The sequence below is a fragment of the Heliconius melpomene genome, chromosome 1 (assembly GCF_056956725.1).
Source record: "Heliconius melpomene rosina isolate 202511_hmr_F chromosome 1, ASM5695672v1, whole genome shotgun sequence".
NCBI classification, from domain to species: Eukaryota; Metazoa; Arthropoda; class Insecta; order Lepidoptera; family Nymphalidae; genus Heliconius; species Heliconius melpomene.
In genome coordinates this window covers 6,533,062-6,555,258 of record NC_140389.1, presented here as the reverse complement: position 1 = coordinate 6,555,258, position 22,197 = coordinate 6,533,062, and the positions used below count along the sequence as shown (strand labels likewise).

Below are 22,197 nucleotides of genomic sequence, written 5' to 3'. Positions count from 1 at the left end.
GAGTATTTTGGCACTAGGTTCCTGCGGGGTCGCGCGTAAATCTGAAAAAAGACTTTTTTTTACTATCCTACGCAGATTTGGACCAGCTAATCGTAGCCTTGACATGCGAACCAAGTACGTATTTTAACCGTAATCTTGTTCTGGCACGGCTTATAAGCCGTAAAAGTTAGCTACAGCTAACATTTTTAAACTCCACAGAGGACTGTGGTATCCAATTAAATTCTTACCCAAGAAGCACTATAACTTTCTTTCAATGGGATTATAAAGTACAAAGAGAATCTGGCATCTGATTTTACTTTGTGTGTGAAGGTAACGCCACAATGCATTTGAATAAATAGCAGTCTTATTAAACTCATATATATATATATATATATATATATATATATATATATATATATATATATATATATATATATATATATATATATATATATACACACACATATATATACATATATATATATATGAGTTTAATAAAATTAATAATAATAATTCACTTTTTTAATTATAAAGTTTCCCATTATTGGAAATCTTGGATTATCTGGTACTAAACCTTAAACAACGAAGCGGTTTGCAAATGCATGGAACTAAAAATAATTCATTTCCCAGGTCTGGGTTTGAACCTAGAACTGTTAGTCTTCATGTTTAAATCGGACACTACCGTTGGCCCACGACGTCCTCAATTTTACATTATAAAACATAATGTCAATACATTTTCAAATAGGTACAGTAAATGAAAGCTTTGTACTATCTTGCCACTTAAAATCTATTCTTGATTTATTACAAACCACTCTCCGTAGATGTGATGCAAACTCAAGTATATTGAGAATATACGTTTATTTTAGTGCAGAAATCCGTCATAGACAAGTGGTACAGGTGTATGTCTGTAAACGCGACGATTGTGGATTCGATTCCCACTATTCGGAATGATAAATTATGTTCAATTTCTCGCACTGTAACAAGATAAAGCACGACGTTGAGTTCCGCCATTCAACAGGTTATGTTTCGAAAATTGTACGGTGCGCGAGAAATAGAGTGTCTTAACCCTCTTCGAACTTGAATGTAAAAAAAATATTCATTCTTAGTTTAAAAACATATAACATGCTCGATCTATTAATTGTTTAGACCCTACGAAGGTTATATAGTTAAAAAATACAATCATTTTATCCTTCCATATTTACTTTATTTGTATATTTTAAGGAGCTACTGTACGTAGGCGTAGAACATGCAGAAAGCTCAATAAAGTTGTGTGACGTCACACTTTGATCCCTTCCCTGCCTTCCTTCAGCTACTGAAAATATTATGAATGGCCATCAATCGTTACGTTATTTTACAAATTACTGTAAATTTAAAAAGGTTCCCTTAATTAGCTGCTACCAGAGTCCATTAATTAAGTCGTTATATGAGGTGGATATATAAATATTTTTATTGTATACAAAATATCTTTCAAACTAATATTGCCAAAAAACAAAATAAATAAATAAATGTCGAATAAAATCAGTGAATAAAAATAAATAATGTGTTTGTGATATTGAATCTCCCCCATTTATATGAAGCAGAGAGAAAGTAGATGATAGGCAGAAAGAATCCTTTGTTAAGTCACTCTATTCTACTCATTCAATCTTTAAAGGCATTGTGGACTGAATGTAATTGACGTAGTGTTTCTTTATATACTGTAGTACAGAACTAGAGCTTTTTCAAAATTATCAGCTCTAATTTTATTTCAATTTTATCTGTTACTTAAACTACGGGGAACCTAGTGTTAAGATATTTCGTCAACTTTTGAGGTATTGCGTGTTGAAATGTGGAACTCAACGCCGCGGGTTGCCTCGTTACAAAAGCGAGGAAATGCAAATATTAAACGTTTCATTCACGCGATTGAAAATTAAACCACAACCGTCGCGTTTTCAGACGCACGCTTGTGCCCTGCACCGGGACGTCTAGATTTTATTTTTAAATATAATTATTACTCGAAATTGAACCCACCAACGTCAGTTTAAAGCTATTCCAGTGCGCTACGACGGTTAAAGCACTAAGAGGAAATCACTATATTCCTACTAAACATAGCTACAAAAACGTACAATATTTTACATAACGGTGTCGAATGGGCTTAGCTCAATAAAGGACTATGACGTCATCCTTTCACAAGTTCTGGCAAAGTTCCTCCCACACATTACAAATGAACCATTTCAGTTTCGGTTCTTGACGGCCGCGTTTGCTTTTCTGGAAACTGGTGGTTTTTTTTCATATAACAAAACAAGAAATATAAAAAGTAAATTATATGGTTTTTTTTTTGGTTGTGCGTTATCTGTTAATTTTATAAATATAGAAAATCATTATTAGAAAATCAATTTAAAAGTGTTTTTATCGAATTTGAACAGTAAAAAGTTTATTTATATGTAGAATTATTAAAAATCAGACTTACATATATATATATATATATATATATATATATATATATATATGTTAATATCTTTAGAATATTTTGTAATTGTTGGCAAAAATGGCATCCGGTTATACCCAATTGAGTGGTCAAGATACGTTTGTAGAGACGGTGGAAGCGACTTCGAATACAGGTTGTGTTATTATATTAAGCTTAGTAATCGCTTGGCAGTTGTTTGTTTGTGTAGTTTTAGTTTTATTTATCTTTTTACATATAGATAAAGAATTTATTCTATAATATATATTAATAATAAAAAAACATGTTAGAATAGTTTATATATTATTTATTGCACTCCTATAATGAAAGTGGCTTAACTAAAAATATTTGCTATCTATTTATTTATTATTTGGCTTCATGCTGTATATAGCAGGGTAACGAGACGTGGGAAATACCCACGTTTCGCTCCATTTTCGAGACACTGCATGTTGAATGGTAGAACTTAATATTTCGCTTTATTTAGTTACTCTGGTAAGAAAAATTTAAAAAAATATCTTCCAGAGTAGGTGTCGAAACCACAACCGCGTCTGATCATGAAAAAGCATCATAATAAATATTATATATGTTACATATAGCTTCTTTTGCATAGAAAAATATTAATTTCTTTTAAATAGATATATTTTTTATATAATTGTTATTATATGCATGTTTACCTGATTTTTTATCTTTTTGTGTGTGTTGTGCATTGCATGCAGTCACCAAGCGACGTGCGCTACAAATGAAAAACTACAAGCCGTTGGTAAGCTTTTATTGCTTTTTCGTTTTTAAATGTGTGTCCAATTTTGAAAAAAAAAGAAAGAAAAAAAAAGGAAAGAAGAAAAATTCAAAGTTTACTTTGAAAATATGTTTTTTTAATGTTTCGTAAAAGTGTTATGATAATCTCTTTTACCATATTCCACTCTAAATCGATTCAAGAGATTCTTTATTTAGCTATATGTATGCTGTCTCATAAGAATTAAAAAATCTATATTAATATATAAATTTTCCCGCAAAATTTGAACCCACTGTCATCGTTATTACTCAAACAAACGGCGATCGATTTCCCCACGTGGCGCCATAGACCGTAAATAATTCACTTTAATCATTCGTATATAAAAGCTTAATATGTATAATATATGTAAAGAGGGTTGAGGAATGTAAAAATAGCTAAATTCTAATAAAATCTTTACAGTATGACTTTTTTATTTCTAGCCTTCTTCAGGCACGTACTTAGGATGTATTTTTTTAGTTCATGATTTAAAAAAATGACAAATATATTTGTTAGCATTTTTGATTTCTGAGTTCACTTATACATTATTTTTGTTTGTAAAAAATATATATAATTAGCTTAATCAAATATACCTATTATTAATATTATCTGTTTTCTAATAAAAAAAATATAATTAAAATGAATTCATGCGGTAGTATATAACGAGTTGTGTAACAACAGACGACTGTAGTATTCGACAATAAATAGAAAATCGCGCTTCGTCTTAGCAGGGAAATGAAAAAAGTAATTACTTTCTTCATTTACCTGCAAAATATTCCATTAAAGTGACCCAATTCCATTTTTGAATATTTATTTTTGTTATTATTTACACCTCTTTTAGTCACGACAGATGCCATTAAGAAATTCTCACATGAGATTAAACCAAGCAATTCTTATAAATAATGCTAGAAATGTCACTTGACGTCTATAACGATAATTTATATACGATTTAATAGTTATTACATATCATAAAAACAATATATTATAAGAGACGATTAGCAGCCCGCAAGCATAACGTCGTGGACTTTAACATGTTGACGTGGACGTTTATGTAAGACTAGCGGACGCGCGCAGCTTCGCTTGCCTATTTAAGGGTGAATTCTAATAACCCATGAAACATGTGTTCAATGAAATATTTTTAAGTCTAAATTTCAAATTTTATAAAAATCGGTGGCGATTTAAAGATTTTTCCATACAAACTTTCAACCCCTTATTTGCACCCTTGGGGAGTGAATTCTAGAAAACCATGAAACATATGTTTAATTATATACGTTTAAGAGTCTGAATTTCAAATTTTATGAAAATTGGTAACGATTTAAAAAAAACCTATACAGACTTTCAACCCCTTATTTGCACCCTTAGGGGGAGAATTCTAGAAAACTATGAAACACGTGTTCAATTAAATACTTTTAAAAATCTAAATTTCAAATTTTATTAAAATCGGTGGCGATTTAAATTTTTTTCCATACAAACTTTGAACCCCTATTTCACCCCTTTAGGGTTAAAGTTTTTCAAAATCCCTTCTTAGTGGATATCGATATTGGACAAGATTACGAAAGTAAACTTTTGTCCAAATTTAACGTTTCTACGCACACCGGTTAAGGCTTTGCGTGCGTCTTACCTCAGTCAGTGAGGACAAGTCCTTTTATATATATAGATTCTGTTCCCGTTCTCATAGTTTTTTCGGAACATTTCCTCTTAATGTTCCCTTATACTACTTTAGAAAAATACATGCTAAATATCAGCATTTTACGCTGAGCAGTTATAATTATACCAGATATATACCGGAAAGGAAAAAAAATATAATAAAAAAAATATTGTCACTTAAATACTAAGTAATATGTAAGTCAATTATTATCCTAGGCCCAAAACTAACTACCACTCAATGACGAACAAGTTACTACTTTTTTTAGAAAAAATAAATAAAATATATAGCGGGATTTGAATACGCGTCTCATGGAAACCAACTAAGCGGAAAGCGCCTCCCTACAGAGATGTTAAATAAAATAAATTGTAACAAGCGTACTGTCCAGTCAACGAGTTGTGGCCGTCCTGAACTTCGGTTTTCTGAACTTCTGAGCATTGTTCACTCGGGAAGTCAGAAAAACCCAAAAATCAAATCTGGCAATCATCTACAGCTCACTTACTGTACCAATAAGAAATTCGACGTTACTTGATAAGAACATGTGGTGGTAGAGCTTAATCGGTTTCCAAGAGGCGTGTGTAAACTTTCTAAAAAAAGTAGTCTAAGTGTGAAATAACACCCTACAAATTGTAAAAAAAGTAACTACTTATCTTTTATTGATAACTTGTTTCAAATTCAATTTTCTCATATTTCCAGGGCTCGGCGGATTCTAACTATTCACAGCCATCCTCTGAACTGTCGCTGGACGAAGACAAGGAGACTCTGCGCCGCGAGAAGGAAGCGCAGGCTCTCTCACAGCTGGACAAGGCACGAGTTAGTATTTTTTTAATGTTATATCACGCTGTATCCCGCATATATCTGAACCCGTGGCTCTTGGAAACCGTCCAAACACTGTGCGCACTAAGAACGAGAACCTATGGCTTAGTGATCAAAACGCTTGATCGGCTTCCAAAAGTATATATTTTTCTATTATACTTTTCAGTCAAAACCAGTGGCGTTTGCGGTACGCACCAACGTCGCGTACGATGGCACGCTGGACGACGACTCGCCGGTACACGGCAGCGCCATATCCTTCGAAGTACGCCAATATCTCCACATCAAGGTAAGTGGAAAAAAAATGTTATTTATTATTTTTATAAAAATATCTAACCAGATGTGGCAAACAAAAATCTAAAGCATAACTTTCAAGTCTAGGCAAGGCTATTTCAGACTTTCGGTACCAACCCTACAAAATATTTTGGTGATACTGGACGGACATGACATCATAGAATTTAAAAATTATATTGCAACATGTTAAAGAAAACCAGTACCACCAACCAAATACCACCTAAATCTCGAGAAAACCTGGTGTGAAGGTTATTTACCGTAACAATCAACATGTAACATGACAATCTAGAAAACTTACTTTTTTCACATTATGTTTACCTCAATTCCCAATTTCCAGGAGAAGTACGACAACAACTGGTGGATCGGGCGTCTCGTGAAGGAAGGATGCGACATCGGCTTCATCCCATCACCTGTCAAGTTAGAAGCAGTCCGCGCTGGCCTCACCACGCGCCGCTACCAGCGCCCCCCCTCCGCCGGCCCGCAGCCTCTCCCCAGCCGAGGTAGCACCCCCCCCACGCCCGGTACGTCACGCTGATACGTCACGTCACGCCATGTCACGTCACGACTTGCCATGTCACGTCACGTCACGTTTACTGGTTCACGTGAAACCTATATATATATTGTGGTTATATATTTATAGGATTCATTACAACTTATTTGTGATTTATGTTTTCTGATTTTTATAAAGTTTTGATGTGAATATGTATGTCTGTATGTATATGTGTATTTATATATGTTTTGATATTTTAATATAATTGCAAAGTTTTAAATTTAATTTGATATCTTTCTAATGTCACTCAGTGACATGCTCATAACTGAACTTTCTGTCTATAAATGTATTTAAATCGACAAAAAATTACCATAACTACAAAAGAGTGGCCAATAATGATTTATGAATGTTGTTTTCGTACCGTTAATTTACCTCCATTTATTATATAATTAAAAATATTTATATTCCAATATATTTATTTAACTAATTAATTATATTTTAACTAATTATTAAGTCTAAATTAATCGAAATAACCAGTAAAATTGGCGTGCTTTATCAAATACCGATAGTAATTGTTTCAAATTTAGAGACGTTAAGATGATCATGGTAATATATTTGCTAAATTTCTTAATTTCGTTTTAATTTCAAAAATATAATTCATTATTATTATATCATTGTATTAATGAATTATATTATAGTTTAATGATGATAAACAAGAAATTGTCGGTACAACTCGTAACACTGCTTTATTTTGTCACAAGATTAATAATTATATATTCAAATTTGATACAATTTTGATTACCATACCGTAATAATAAACTCAAGCCTTTCATTATTTTTTATAATTTATAAAAAAATATTTTTTAAAATCTTGTGTCAAATAATGGAGACGTACAATGCAGTTGTTAATTAGAACCTCATCAATATTGTTTGAAAATCAAATAAATGGATTATTGTACACAATAGAATTATCCTATCCTATCCTATCTATATATATAAAATCGAAAGGTCACTCACTCATCACGAAATCTCAGAAACTAAATGTGCTAGAAATCTCAAATTTTGCATTGGAGTTATTTATAGGACGTAGGTGCTCGCTAAGACGGGAATTTGCAATATTCGACTTCTAAGGGGTTGTTTTTGGGGTCGAAAGTTTGTATGAAACTTCGTTACTACAAATGCTAGGAGTCTCAAATTTTGCATAGAGGTCACTAGGACGTAGCCATGGAGACAGAAATTAATAATAACATAGTTCACGCGGGTGAAGCCGCGAGCGGGCCGCTAGTATCTTATAAAACAAAGTCGCTTTTCGTGTCTGTCTGAACTTTCTAACTCTTCTCCTTCTAAACCACCCAACGGATTTTTATGCGGTTTTCACCATTAGGTCGAGTATTTCTCAGGGAAGGTTTATATATAGTTTATTATTTGTACATTCTTACGTAAATTAACATAAATACGATAAATGTGTCTAAAGTCCTACCCGTTGAGACACTTTCGCGCATGCGCTGCTTTAATGGTAAGTACTACATGAAAATAGTGTACTGGAGTATTGTTCCTCTTAATAAGATCTACAAAAAAGTCCGCGACAGCATATTTTTATCTTTTAAGGATAACGTGTAGTGATCATATTTCTGTCTAAAAATAGTAATTTCAATATATTTTTTATTGTGAGTCATATTTTTCCATAATGGTATTAATCCTTATCCTTTAAAATACTTTATTAATTTTCTACGTTAAACGAAGATAAAATTTGCTTTTTACACTATTTCGAAATTGCGAATAGTTTTAGAGAAAAACGCATTTAATTGTTGACACATCCCGCCGTTGACACATCAGCTGTATGTTACTCAAGTTTTACTTATCCCTTACTCTCAGCATATAAATAAGTATATTAGTTACGTTGGCCATTTAATGTAGATCAAAACTGTCGTTTACTGTTTTTTCATTTTAATAAGTACTTTAGAAGTTGTTACAATATCAAAACATCCTTGCTGCGAAACGCGCCCCGCGACGTTTTGCTTATACAAGCGCGTCATGAGCAGTCATCGGTGGTTCAGTGGTAGAATGCTCGCCTGCCACGCGGGCCCGGGTTCGATTCCCGGCTAATGCATTCTATTTAATTTTCCTCACAGGCAGCCACGTAGTGCTTGCTTTTCATCAGGGACAGAATACCCTCATCAGCATTAACCACAAGCTCGAAAAAAAAAACCCGCCCGCTTTAGAGGCATAGCAACGAAGATTTAGATGCGTTTGCACGTATTGGATAATTTTAGTTGAATGTATTATTTCGGCGCTATATATTTGGTTTCATATTTTTTGTAGTAGTTATTAGTAGGTAGGCTTTTGTTTATAATTTCTTCCGTTTAAAAATAGTCATTTAACTATCTAAAAATAGTCATTTAAATATATTTTAATAAGTACTTGAAAAGATTGGTAGCACAGATTTAAAATTACGGTACCTACTAAAAAATCCTTGATGTCTAAAACAATTGGAAAATCCTTATTGAAACTACGAAAATGCGGGTTGCATTAGAGCTTAATTAATTTTCACATTATCTTAAGTGCTTTGCACACATACGTTATATGAATAATTCAGTAGTAAAAGCGGGCGAAGCCGCAAGGGGGTCGCTAGTACACTTATAATTCTGTTCTTAGTACAATTCCTTCCTTAGAATAGTAGAAGTAGAAGTAGTTTTTACTTCCTGTTTCGTTCGTGTGCTATCCAACTAAGAGGTTTTTTTTTTTTCAAAGATAAGATTAATGCTGTAGTCATCAAAGCACCTTCGATTATTTTTTGATTGATGAAACTTAACTGATAGTTTTATAATAAATTATATTTCTAATAGATAAGGGTACAATATAATACCTCTATGAGGCGAGCGGCACATGACTAGCCTAACAATCTGTACGTGCTAATTTAAAATAAAGAAAAATACAATTATTGTGTCAATACAGCCCTGTGGGCTATGGGCTTTTCCATAGGACACCTGTTCTTCACATGTTCTTTCACATTTTTTGCATTCATTTCTGTCCTGTTGAAGTTTTTGGACATTGTATCAATGCTTCTTAACATCTAAGGGTCACTTTACATTTTAAGTGACTGATTTAATTTTTTTGAATTCAAACCAGAAGTTCGTTAAAATAGCGCTTTCAAACAAGTAAATTTTCAGCAATATAATGATTATGAATTACAAAAACTTTACGAAAAATCAGACTTATTAAAAAAACATTTGTATTGCAACAAGCAACTGCATTGTATCGTATAACAACTAAAGCACTCATTATACATGGAAACATGAAATAAGAAACGGTGAAAGTTGTCAATTTCCTCGGTCTCTATATAAGCACTCACAATTTTCATGACGTTATTTCAGATGTCCCAACGAACGACCGAGGTAAGACTGGATACATGCCAACCATTACTGATTGACCAGGAAATGCTTCCAATTTTCACCCAAATTATTATTATTATTAATAATAAATAATTAATTTGGCCTTGGTTTTCTTTTTTAAATTTTTTAACTATAAAATTTTTTTCTTTATTTTAATGATATATTTTGCTCGCTCCACCATATCTCATGAACCATATTTCTATCCTGTATGAATACTTTGTTTATATTATCATTTTTTTTAATAATTATATGTTTATATTGTTGTTTTTGTGTATAAACAAAGTATTTTATAAATTATATAAGTTAATATTTATTTATTTATTCCCTTTTTTATTATGGTAAAATTTCAATAGATAAAAAAAAATGTTTTATTATAAAAAATCTATTGAATTTTTACTAAACAGGTACGTACCGTATTGAATATGGATGTTGATGTTGTCAAGTGCATAATGTATTTCATATTATTTGTAAAACACAGGTAATGGGTAAACTTATTATATTTTTAGTTTAAATCCTCAAAATAAAATAGTTTTGTAGGTATTTAAATAAAAAACTTGAAGGCATGCTCCCCGATTAATTCCCTGAAACTTGCCCTGTAAAATTGTACCCGTAATATAGAACCAAGCATTGATTTTCATTTTAGTCTCTGTAAACATTGTTCGTTTAAATAATTTACTTGCACAATCGTCGATTGACTTAAAAGATAAAATATTTATACTAAAGTCTTTTTTTTTCTAAAAGTTCAACATAATAAAGAAAATAGTTTCAGTAGTTATCAAATTTAACAACCAATAAATAAAAAAAAATTATTAATTTATAATAAAAAATCACTTTTTAAAGAAAAAAATATTAATTTTTAACATAATTATGTAAAATATTCTTACTAGATTTTTTTCTCTCAGGTGAAGATTCAGATTCGGCAGGTAGAGGACGTGGTGCTGGAGCCCTACCAGCAAGTAAGGAAACCAAGCGAAAACCCTTCTTCAAGAAACAAGAAGCCTGTACTCCTTACGATGTGGTTCCTTCTATGCGCCCTGTAGTCCTCGTCGGCCCTTCACTCAAAGGCTATGAAGTCACTGATATGATGCAAAAAGCATTATTCGACTTCCTGAAGCGACGGTTCGAAGGAAGGTTAGATATTTGTTTCGTCCTTTAAAAATGGCCTTGTTCTGATTTTGTTTTTATATTTATTGTGTCATAACATTTATCTTAAAGTTTAGATCTAGGATCTAAAAGTCGTGCCTAGCTATCGACGGAATACCGCCGTGTGCTAAGCTTAATGCAATTTCAGGATAATAATAACCCGTGTGATGGCTGACATATCTATCGCCAAGCGGACGTTACTCAACAACGCTTCGAAACGAGCTATTGTGGAGCGGTCCAACTCGCGATCCACTTGCCTGGTGGAAGTTCAGGTACAGATAACCAATTGACTCCTCTCATAAATCTCCTTTTTCCAGGATCATCATCACCAGGGTGACGGCGGACATATCTCTGGCGAAACGCTCCTTGCTCAATAATCCGCCAAAGAAACCAATTATGGACAGAACTAATTCAAGAACTAATTGCTTGGTTGAAGTTCAGGTTCGGTTCGTTCAGGTCTTCATGATGATTGAACTAATGTGGGCTCATTCATTTAGTTGTTAATTTGTGTTTTTTATATAAGCTTTGTATATTGTTCCTGATGTTGAATTGAATGGCCATTATGGGATAAACGCATGCAGTTATTGAATCACTCGACTAACCATATACCAGTGCATGGCCTGATAACCCTGTTATCATTAAAATGTTGCCCCCATTTGACTCTTTATATTTTCTGTTAGACGGAGATCGAGAGGATATTTGATTTGGCGAGGACTTTACAGTTGGTTGTTTTGGACTGTGATACCATCAACCACCCATCGCAGCTTGCTAAAACTTCATTAGCTCCTACCATCGTGTATTTGAAAATATCTAGTCCAAAGGTAAATTTCTTATCGAATTAAGTGTATAATAAGATATTTGAATCTGAGGTTTTAAATTGGCTTAAGTTGTTTGATTTAAATATTTTTTAATGAAAATTTATCTATCTTACCAAACTCTTCCGTGTAATATTAATTTTGATTTAATTATTTAAGGTACTGCAACGGCTAATAAAGTCACGCGGTAAAGGTCAGAGCAAGAACCTGTCAGTGCAAATGGTGGCTGCTGAGAAGTTGGCACAGTGTCCTCCTGAAATGTTCGATTTGATTCTTGATGAAAACCAATTGGAAGAAGCCTGTGAAAGAATTGCAGAATTTTTAGAGGTAAATATCAGAAGGAAGAAATGATAATAATTCATTTCCTCGAGTTCAGGTCAGACACATCCGTAGCGCTTACAATACGTACTTATAATAAATATAATCTCTCTTGATAACTCTTCTTCCAGGGATATTGGGCGGCGACCCATCCACCCCCCGCGCCATCAAGTACACGACCTCATGCCACTCTCCCACACTCACACTCCCAGCAGCAACACGCCCAACCTGGTGAGTATTACGTGAATTCGCATATAAAATAATTTGTAGGGCTGACAATATGTCAATATTTTTTTATTTGTTGACGATTAGTCCTTGTTATTCGAAATTCGATAATCGTAAAATTCGTAAATTTTAAAAATATAATTTAAAAAATTAAAAGGATGAGCCCTTATCGTCTCATGATTTTTTTTTTTTTCTTTATTGTAATATATTATTATGAGGTTTATATTAAAGTAGTTTTTTGTATAATAATTTTCTTGTATATAGTTTTATAATGTTTTTTTTTAAAGAAAATATGTTATATATTAACTTGTCTAACATATTACAACAGTTAGTAAAGTAAGTTATTGATGTTTCAACATATTTTACAAAATATCGTTAGAAACTATTAGAAGCTATAAATTTGCCCAATCTATGATTTTTTTGTGTAGAAATAGAATTAAATAAAAAAATAGAATATTATTATAGACTTCTATTATAATTAGGTTACACGAGCCGAAGGCTGACTGAGTTCGTCTCAGGTATATATAAATATATAGATGTCGTGCTGTATATCTATAACTGTAGTTGTATTCTTCTCTTCAAATAAATAGTTGTATTTAAAATAAATGATAATAATATATAATCTAAAATCCATAATTAACACTAGATACTGATAAAGTAACAAAACAACCAAGTTCTTTAATTGACTTACTTAGGAATGTTTGCCAAAAACAAAAAATAGAAGGTTTTAAGCCGTTATCCTTGTTTTCATATTCATCTATATCGTGGAAAGAACATAAAAGGACATAAGTCCTTAGAGATAGTTATAAAACTGTTTCTATATGTTCATTTGTAGACAGCATGAACAAAACAAAAAATAATTTGTTATTAAGTTTAATTCATTTGGCAAGAAAAAATAGAACGTGTTATTATTTAATACTAACTTTTTTTTTAGCTTTCTTAAAGTATTGAAATATTATTTTATTCTTTTGACGTTAATATTTTGTTATGGATTTTAGACTTAAATAAAAGTCATAATGTTCGGGTTAAATTTTATAATTATTATTATATAATACCTTTTATCCTTAAATAAGCAAAACTTTTGACACATTTTCATTTGCTTAATTCTTATCCTAATCTTCCTGTTTCTAATACTTAACTATTTTATTCATTTTTTAGTTAACATTACCTTTAATAACTGAAATTCAATTCTTATTTTACCTTCATATTAATTATTCGTCAACTATACAATCTAACCTGTCATTTCTCCCATTGAACCCCCTGCACACTCGGGAGGGCACCGTGAGAGGTCCGACTCGTATAGCTACGAGAGAGGGAGAGGTAAATAACGCTTATATAGAAAACAAGCACGATAAACGCCTTAATCTATATTTTATTTAGTTTTTCATAATAGAGCTATAGGCTATGATAGTACTTGTAAATATTTAGAGTGTTATACTTCATTTGCCTCATCGTAATATAACTGCTGTTGTAATTTTTGTCATGGTAGCTTATGGAGTAGAGGGTAATATGGGTTACCTTATGAATATTAGGGTGGATCAAAAAAAAACTTTTTTTCTAGTTATAGTGAAAATATTTGTCTGGACACCGAAAAAATATGTCTGTTAAAAGGGCAGCTCTTAATATTTACATTAATATTTTATGCTTATATAGGTAAATTGAAAGACATTTTCGTGAATTAAATTTGTAACAGTATCATCTATAAAATTTTATACCATCTATTTTAACATTAGTCCATATTAAATTATATATTAATTACAATTACATAACATAGACAATGCTCATACTTCCTTATGTTAATGTAGATTTGTTTTAAAGTTTAGATATATGTTGTAGAGTCAATGTTTGTTTCGTTCATTTGCTTATTTTTGTTTTGCAATAATTTATATTGACATACAATATACTCAACTACTAGTGGCATAGTGTTTGGTTTTTAGAGGAAGAGTTCTGAATAGAAATTCTTTATCCTAATCATAATATAATCAAAACAAAATAAATATTAAATAATATTGACACGTTTAGTTCTCTATCTCTATTACCTGTCATTTGTACAAATGTAATACTCACTTAGAGCTTTTTATTGTATCCCTCATCATCCCTCACAATCACATCTGTTCATTTCAGTACAAGCCTCTGGACAAGCACATTAGCCTGAGAAGACCATATTCCAGTTCCATTTAAGCAGTCGACGAAAAACAGGTTGCGATTTTATAGGCTCCTTATTGTGAGCTTCTAACCAGGGTGCCGCTTAACTAACATCTCGACGTCGCATTTCAATCATTGTTGTATTTATGTGGTTGGATGTTTTCTGGGTCTTCTTATTGTTAGAAATATAACTTTACAACCGCCATTAGATTATGGAGTAAAAACGAAAACACAATTTAACACAAATGACTTCAAAGCTAAAAGAATCCTCAAAAGAATTATATTTCATGCAATACTAAAGATTCCAGTGAAAATGGCCTAGGTCGGCTTGGCAGGCTTCAATAGGTTTGCTTATCCGCAGTACCGCCGCCTACACCTGATTCCGAGGTGATTCCGTGTCCAGGAAGAGTAAGGGCTTCCGCCAAAGTCCCTCCGTCTGGTACCGACCAGGCCTCGTAAGTGCGAGCCGTGTGACCTAACCACCCGTGTGATCTACTAACACATTCTCAAAATGCTATGCTATATGTTTCTCAATTATATTAATAAAAGTGCTCATAAAATTATTTTTACAACATTTTAAGAAACGTATAGAATTGATTTTGCTCTTCGAATTTTAAAACTATACCAGGTAACTGTCTTACATACACATATTACCCTATTTTAAATATGATTGTAGGTAGAGCACGTGCGCGACCAGAAAGGCTGGAAGAAGAAGATTACTACCCACGAGAGTACCAGCGCTACCCGCGTGACTACCCACGCGACTACGAGGGCTACGCGCATGAGTACGCACACGATGGGTACGAGCGAGAGGCGTACGGGCATGACTACACGCGTGACTACGGCCGGGAGTACTCGCGCGAGCAATACCCGCGTGATGAGCGGCGTCAACGCGACCGTGATGCCTCCGATGAGTACGGCTCCTCACGACGCGCGCTCAACGCCGTCTAACACGCGCGACTTTACCTTCCTGCATTGTATCCCTACCCTGTCTCTTAACCGCCTTCCAAAAGTCCCCCTATACTGTTCAAGCTAATTAATAATTATTTTCTTGTATCAAAGAAAATATGGAATTGATAGAAGAAAAAATGTGTAAGCTTGATTGTGTAATATTGATGTCTCTTTAATAGTTTGCCCAAATTTTGGCACCCCGCACTGCTGTGTCACAAAAATCGTGCTCGCTTGAAGGCGGTTGGTTTTGTCTTATATTTAACTATACATTCTTCTATATTGCCAGTGAAACTAGTGAGAGGTCGCGTCCGAGTATTTTAGGGCCGACCACATTAGTGAATTTTATAGTAACTGGCCTCAAATTATTATATACATACATATATGTAATATAATATAATATATATTGTATATCAATGTGTACTTTAATCGATATCAAGCGAATATCGATTTAAGTGCGTATTTTTGATTGCACTTTTGACTTTTAGCGCTTAAGTATAAAGTTGGGTACTTCCGGTAGGATACAGAGCGGAAGGCACTTTGTGCTTTAACCGGATGTCGTTAAAAATGCTGACATTTTAAATGAAACTGGTTAACCGTATTAATCGTGTATATATTATATTTAGTATTTATCGTGGGCCGTGCCGTATCTGTCGTAAAAGCGATAGATGTGGGTTCGATCCCCTCAAAAATTGAGCATTGCGTTGCGTTGAAATATAAACGATTAATAAAGAATTTCATTTAAAATGTCTAAAAAATTGTGAAAATCAAAGATCTTATTGCTGAGCTTTAGTGGCACGCTTTTGCGAGTGGTTTGTGAACCTGAGCTTTTGTTTCCAAAACCGTATTCCTGAATATATGGGTCATATAGAAATAAATACACAAAAATAGTTAAAAACTAAATGTTAAAAACTAAATGTTAAAAACTAAATGTTTTTGTTTAAGTGAGTGTGTTTTATTTTTCAATAGTTAAATACTACATGTGTTATAATATGTGTGTGTGTGTTTTTTCTGACTTCATGCTGTATCTTGCGGTATACATGTAAAATGTAACACCTAACATGTGCGCATACCAAAGTAGACAGGGGTAACCCGGGAGACTAGTGTTAAAAACCTTCGTCCTCATTAAAGACACTTGCGTTATCCACATTCCGCCGAATTCTGGAGATATTGTGAATTGAGTGGCGGAACTAAATGCCGCGCTTTGCCTGGTTACCAGAAATAATGGCGAAGAAATAAAAATATTAAATATTTAATTTCTGTTCTTTCACAACTGACTTCAATATATTATAAGAGAAGGTTTGTTAATAACACTATCCAAAAACATTAGTTCTAAATCCACAGAAATCAGAGGATCGTAGGTTCAATCCTCACTCGCGGAGAGGAATATTTTCGTTTTCTCGCATCGTTATGGAAACCAAGTGCGGCGTCAACGCCATTGTCTCCAGAATTATGGTTCTAGAACGACAAAAACGTTTTGTTTCATTTTCCTAATACTATTTTCAATGGAGACAGCGTTATTGGCTTCTATATTATTTATATCACAACGAACTTGACCCATATGGATGTATTCTCTAGCACCATTTTAGAATTTCACATTTTAAGCTCTTTTTATTTCTAACGGTATATAACGGAATATCTTTGATGTGAATAAAGTTTTCTTCTCTAATAAATATGTAATAGATTTTTTTTTCTATTTATATGTACAGAGACAATATAATTTTGGGCGTAATATGAAAATGAAATGACAGTTAAAAGCGCGGGAAACAGTAAATCAAAATTATTAATTCGTTTTAGTGTTGTAAAACGAATAATAAAACTCTACACATCTAAATAGAAAAAATGATCCAAAATAAAACAATATAATGAATTGTCTCAGCTTTTTACAATTTATTTAATATTTAAAGCTATCTTATATTTTAAATATGAAAATTTGCTTAGAATTTATGAATGTAAGAGAACCTTCTGGAAAGGCGAATTAAGAATGATTGTTGATGGCCACTGGACGTAAGCTCGCTGTAATGTAAAAAATTTATAATTTAGTGCCGTTAGATATTATATTATACGTTTATCATTTTTTTTAACGTACATAACTCTTGTAATTATAATGCATCGTCTGTATTTCATTGTTGCAATCATTTGTAAATAAAATACTTTATATCGATTTTGGATGTTTTATTTGTTAACTTCAATACTATAGAAGAAGAGAAAACAGGACTACTTTCATTTCAAACTTCACTAAGGTGTTTTGATTTATACGTGCCATCTATACCTAAATTCGAAAGTAACTCTGTCTGTCTGTCTGTCTTTTACGCAATCAGGGCCAAACCTCTAATTGGAATCAAACCTACAACTGCCTCAACGTAATAATAATTTTATTAATAAAAAAATAAAACCAACAAACATAGAATAAAACATATTTATTTATTACAGGCGATATATCGAGCGATGGCCGCAAATAAATTAAACATCACATTACATAACAGATAAATACTCTACCATATGCCTCTTTGGTGTCTAAGCTAATTATCTATTTACAAGCGGTTTTCAAAATTTACAAGCGATTTTCGCTTAAAATACTGTATAAATACTGTGCACTGTTTTTGATTGATTTTTTTTTATCTGTTGAAGACTAGAGAAACCTTTTTTTTTATTGTATTTTTTTTAATATTAGGATCAAGATGAAGCACAGATTTTTTAACATTAATCTCTCTTAATTTAACTATTTATTCTTTCACAGTATGTGGTGATCATAAAACATGATATATTTTTTGCAGGGATATATATATATAACGTTTTTAGGGTATTTATTAAAAAAATTTTTCAACGGTATCGCTTATACTTACAAAATCTTTTCTAAATATTATGATCACCACAGACGCGTAAAACAAAAATATACGAATTGTAGCTTAACATTTAAAGAATACAAATGTCATATTTAATACAACAAATATATGAAGAAGAAACAATATTATTTCATTTAGTAAAAAGATTTAAATTAAAAACCTCATCAAAATCGGTATAACTAAAATCAATACATATAGACAGATCTATATATTATTTTACTATGACCTTACTACACCGCACTAGTTTAAACCTCTTTGGTTTCGCAGCACCCTGTCCGACCGTATATACACTTTACACATATTTACATACTGCAGTCCAATCAAATCGCAGGAACTACTGGTTCCAAATGAATACATTCTTTTTGTGTTGGATAGTCCAGTGAACGAGGAAGGCTATACGCTTATATTCCATGACGTTAATAGTTTCCCGTACTTAAGATATATATTTCTTAATTATCAGGTTTCTAAAAAGGCAGGCGAAGCCGCTGATAGAAGCTTGCTATATATATAGATAATCATTTTTAGTTTCCCTATAATTTATACTGGGGAATTTGTAAACTGGACTGTATTTCTTGTCATCCGCTTCTAGGGACAGAGCAGACAGTGCTCGAGATGGCTCTGTATCCGTATCCTCGAGTTGGGGGAGGGGTAGAGATCGTGGGGGTAGAGGAGGTGCGCGGGGGTTCCGTCGCACCCGGAAGTGGCAGTCGCTGTCTTGAGGCCACGCACGCTGAACCATCAAGGGGAGGTCGTCTGGATGTAACTTCCGTTCGTATTCTTGAGATGGACACACCTGCAATATAAGTTATTAAATATTATAACAATCAATTATGAATAGATTTTTGGTGCTGTATTGAAATTTAAGAGATATTTCTTATCATAAATAAGATTCAGAAAGAAATAGATAATAATTACCAAAAGTATAAGCGGTTTGTGAAATATTGCTGGAGAAGCAATTAAAATATATTTATTACAAGAGGAAACCTGGGAGCCAAGCGTGTACTCCCGTTCTCCACTTTCCGCTGAATTCTGGATGCATTGTGTGTTTCGTGGCACAAGACAAGGTCGCTCTTTGCCAAACCAGAGCGAAAAAAATAGAATATTAAATAATAATTAATATTTAATTTCCTTAAATGGAAATCGAACACAACCTGTCGTGCTTACAGTCGCACGCTTGTGCCCCTACGCCACGACTGCCCTCATAAATACTAGATACTAGTATGTAAAATTACCTCATATAACGAGAATCTCTCCACGCCCTCCGTAGAATCATAGCAGTGCAGTAGAATAGCCAGCAACTCATCAGCAGTCGTACGCTCGCTGGTCAACAAGCATTTATATTTGGATGAAGACATGAGCGCCGAGTCGTATATTTTTATAAGACCGCCTGGACGCATTTGTAAGGAAAATCTGGAAAGATATAAAGAATTTATTAGTAACAGCAATGATAACAATATGGATGAAAACCACTGTGGTGCAGTACTAGAAATATTTTACAGCACACGCAAACTGCAAACGCAACGGATGTGGGTTCGATTCCCACCCGATGGAATGAATAACTTCCATTTCAACTTTTTGGTAAAAAAAAATAAAGCGCGGCGTTGAGTCCCTTCACTCAATACGCAACATCTTGAATATCGGGCTTCATAAAGCGAACAGAGTGTTTCCACACTATTGTTCTTCAGCCCACCCTGGTTTATGCGGGCTACAGAGTAAAATTGTTTAAATTTTATTTTGATTCAATAAATTAAATAGATTGTAACGATCCACTTGAGTTATATTGAAATTTATTATGTTTTGTGTGCTGTTGTGGCTCGTAAATTCGTAATATAAGTCTACAGCGCCCTTTTAAAAGTCTTTTTAACAGTCCTAGCTTTACGCATTATAGCGTAAAGAAGGAATCTAGTCTAGTAAGACAAAACGATTTGTTTTTCCAGACTTTATATTAGTACTGGTCATCGCCTGCAAATTTGACTGGTCTTTAAAAAGTAAAACTTAAAATCTCATTTATTTCTATTCTGGTAAAAAAATCGAGATCCTCTCAATACCCATACTCTCCCCGAGCATGTAGGTAACAACAATCTTCTAACTCCAATTACATAAAGGAATAGTTTTATATATAAGAATAAATAAATATTTATATACAGCTACAGATTTATTAAAAACATTAAACATGAAATTATGGGTCACAAAGGAATCACAAATATTTACTTATACTTTTTTCTACTAGACACCAGACATTCAAATACGGAGATACTAAAATGATCATTTAATATGTTTGTTGTCATATTAAATGCAAAAATGCTAACTCTGTACGCAGGAAGCTCAACAGTCGTAAAAAGACCTGTTCACCTTGCAATATCGTAAGATAATATAACAAAAACTTTATCATCGTTTTAAAAATAAAATTATATTTTTTTTTACATTCATACATTTGACTGTGTAGGTTGCGGGTTCGATTCCCGAAACTGAATTACGAATACCCATTTTTTTCGAAATTACATACAGTCCAAATTTGAAAGATATATGATAATCACGAGATCTTGGGTATCGTCATAAATAAACATAGACTTGACATCAGAAAAAGTCCCTATTTTTACCCAATTTACATGACAATGCTTAACGACAGAACTCAAGTGCTCAAATATTAATCATTCCCCCTTCTGGGAATCGAACCTGCAACCACGTTTTACTGTTCACACGTGCCACTACGCCACAACGGGAAAAAAACTTGTAAAAATTTAGACCACCGGCCATCGTCGCTGTGTAAGCGTCTCCCCTTCCGGCGTCTATTCCGGTGAGTTTAAACTTAGCTAGCTAGTGGGTAATAAAAAACTGTAAAAACTCGGCCCTTTATTGACCAAATGTATCGAGTTTCTGACATTTGTGTATTGTTTGTTTACTGACTGAAGTGGAACGATATTTTTTTTTTATTATGTACTTATCTAAATATATCTAGTCATATTTTTAAAATCATCACAAATATTAAAATGTAGGGCTATCGTGGCGTAGTGGTTAGCGTCTGTCCGTGTACAGTGATTGTGGGTTCGATTCCCACTTGGGTGACAGAATTTCCCTTACTTCAAGTATATGCGGGATACAGTTAAGGTAAGGAAACGAAAATATTAAATATTTCATTTCCTTGAGTGAGAATTGGACCCAGGACCACTACGGCCTCGTACCACAGGGAAAGAATTTCTGGCGCAGGAAAATCGAAATAATTTAAACATATCTATTCTTCCGAGTAGGTTCGAACTCACAACCACCCTTACAGTGAGGCACTGTTTTACAAAAATAACAACGAATATAAAAAAAAAACCACAACGTTATTTAATAATATTTTTTTTAACTGTAAATTACATAGCAATCACTATAAACTATCAATTTAGTTACGTACTTTTAACAATTATACTCTTGTCCCAATTTAATATTAGTCATTTAAGGATTTAAGCCTTGACGTTTGCACGCTATTGAATACATTAAAAAATAATAAATTATTACTTTATTATTTTTAATTTCTGAGGCCGTCGTGCCTAAACAGCATCTGACTGTAAGCGCGACGGTTGTGTGGTCTATCTTCACTTAGTACTAATATTTCATATATTTTACATATGAACAATAGTATGCCTTTGCTTATATCTTGCTAAAAATATAGTTTTCTTTTATAAAGACAAATTTAAATCTGCTAATATCGCAACCTATTGGAAATCTAATAACTAAGCCATAGTAGTGTCATTAAATATAATAATATATTATTTCATTAAATTTCTCTAAGTATTCCCATCGACTTAATGATTTATATATTACGTTATTAAAATAAAATTACAAGATGTCCATTCATACAATCATAGTTAGAACCTCGCAAATAGTTAGGTATGTACATCAATGTATTTAATGCTAGTTAAAATGTAATTGATGTCTTTGAGTACGGTATC

General features: G+C 32.8%; 2 protein-coding genes across 30 annotated transcripts in view; one reads left to right on the top strand and one right to left on the bottom strand.

Annotated features, from left to right (window-relative positions):
* Positions 1-17,580, top strand: part of Ca-beta (Calcium channel protein beta subunit) — a 127,292-nt gene extending 109,712 nt beyond the window's left edge. For 4 of the 28 annotated variants that reach the window (XM_085196343.1, XM_085196337.1, XM_085196283.1 and 1 more), the window contains exons 2-13: positions 3,136-3,179; positions 5,530-5,646; positions 5,816-5,935; positions 6,278-6,461; positions 9,805-9,825; positions 10,725-10,953; positions 11,114-11,237; positions 11,646-11,786; positions 11,940-12,107; positions 12,230-12,329; positions 13,578-13,643; positions 15,145-17,580. In XM_085196343.1, coding sequence (XP_085052469.1) covers positions 3,159-3,179; positions 5,530-5,646; positions 5,816-5,935; positions 6,278-6,461; positions 9,805-9,825; positions 10,725-10,953; positions 11,114-11,237; positions 11,646-11,786; positions 11,940-12,107; positions 12,230-12,329; positions 13,578-13,643; positions 15,145-15,419 — 1,566 coding nt within the window. In that variant the 5' untranslated portion in view covers positions 3,136-3,158 and the 3' untranslated portion in view covers positions 15,420-17,580. Of the gene's footprint in view, positions 1-3,135; positions 3,180-5,529; positions 5,647-5,815; positions 5,936-6,277; positions 6,462-9,804; positions 9,826-10,724; positions 10,954-11,113; positions 11,238-11,282; positions 11,407-11,645; positions 11,787-11,939; positions 12,108-12,229; positions 12,330-12,805; positions 12,842-13,577; positions 13,644-14,447; positions 14,523-14,829; positions 15,114-15,144 lie in introns of those variants that run through there. The other 24 variants (XM_085196237.1, XM_085196299.1, XM_085196302.1 and 21 more) reach the window with 18 other exon arrangements.
* Positions 17,581-17,821: 241 nt separating this feature from the next.
* rau (RA domain-containing protein rau) overlaps positions 17,822-22,197 on the bottom strand; it is a 61,788-nt gene continuing 57,412 nt past the window's right edge. For both annotated transcript variants that reach the window (XM_085196433.1, XM_085196442.1), the window contains 2 exons: positions 19,495-19,672; positions 17,822-19,055 (listed from right to left, as the gene is read on the bottom strand). In XM_085196433.1, the coding sequence (XP_085052559.1) occupies positions 18,762-19,055; positions 19,495-19,672 (472 nt within the window). In that variant the 3' untranslated portion in view covers positions 17,822-18,761. The remainder of the gene's footprint in view (positions 19,056-19,494; positions 19,673-22,197) is intronic.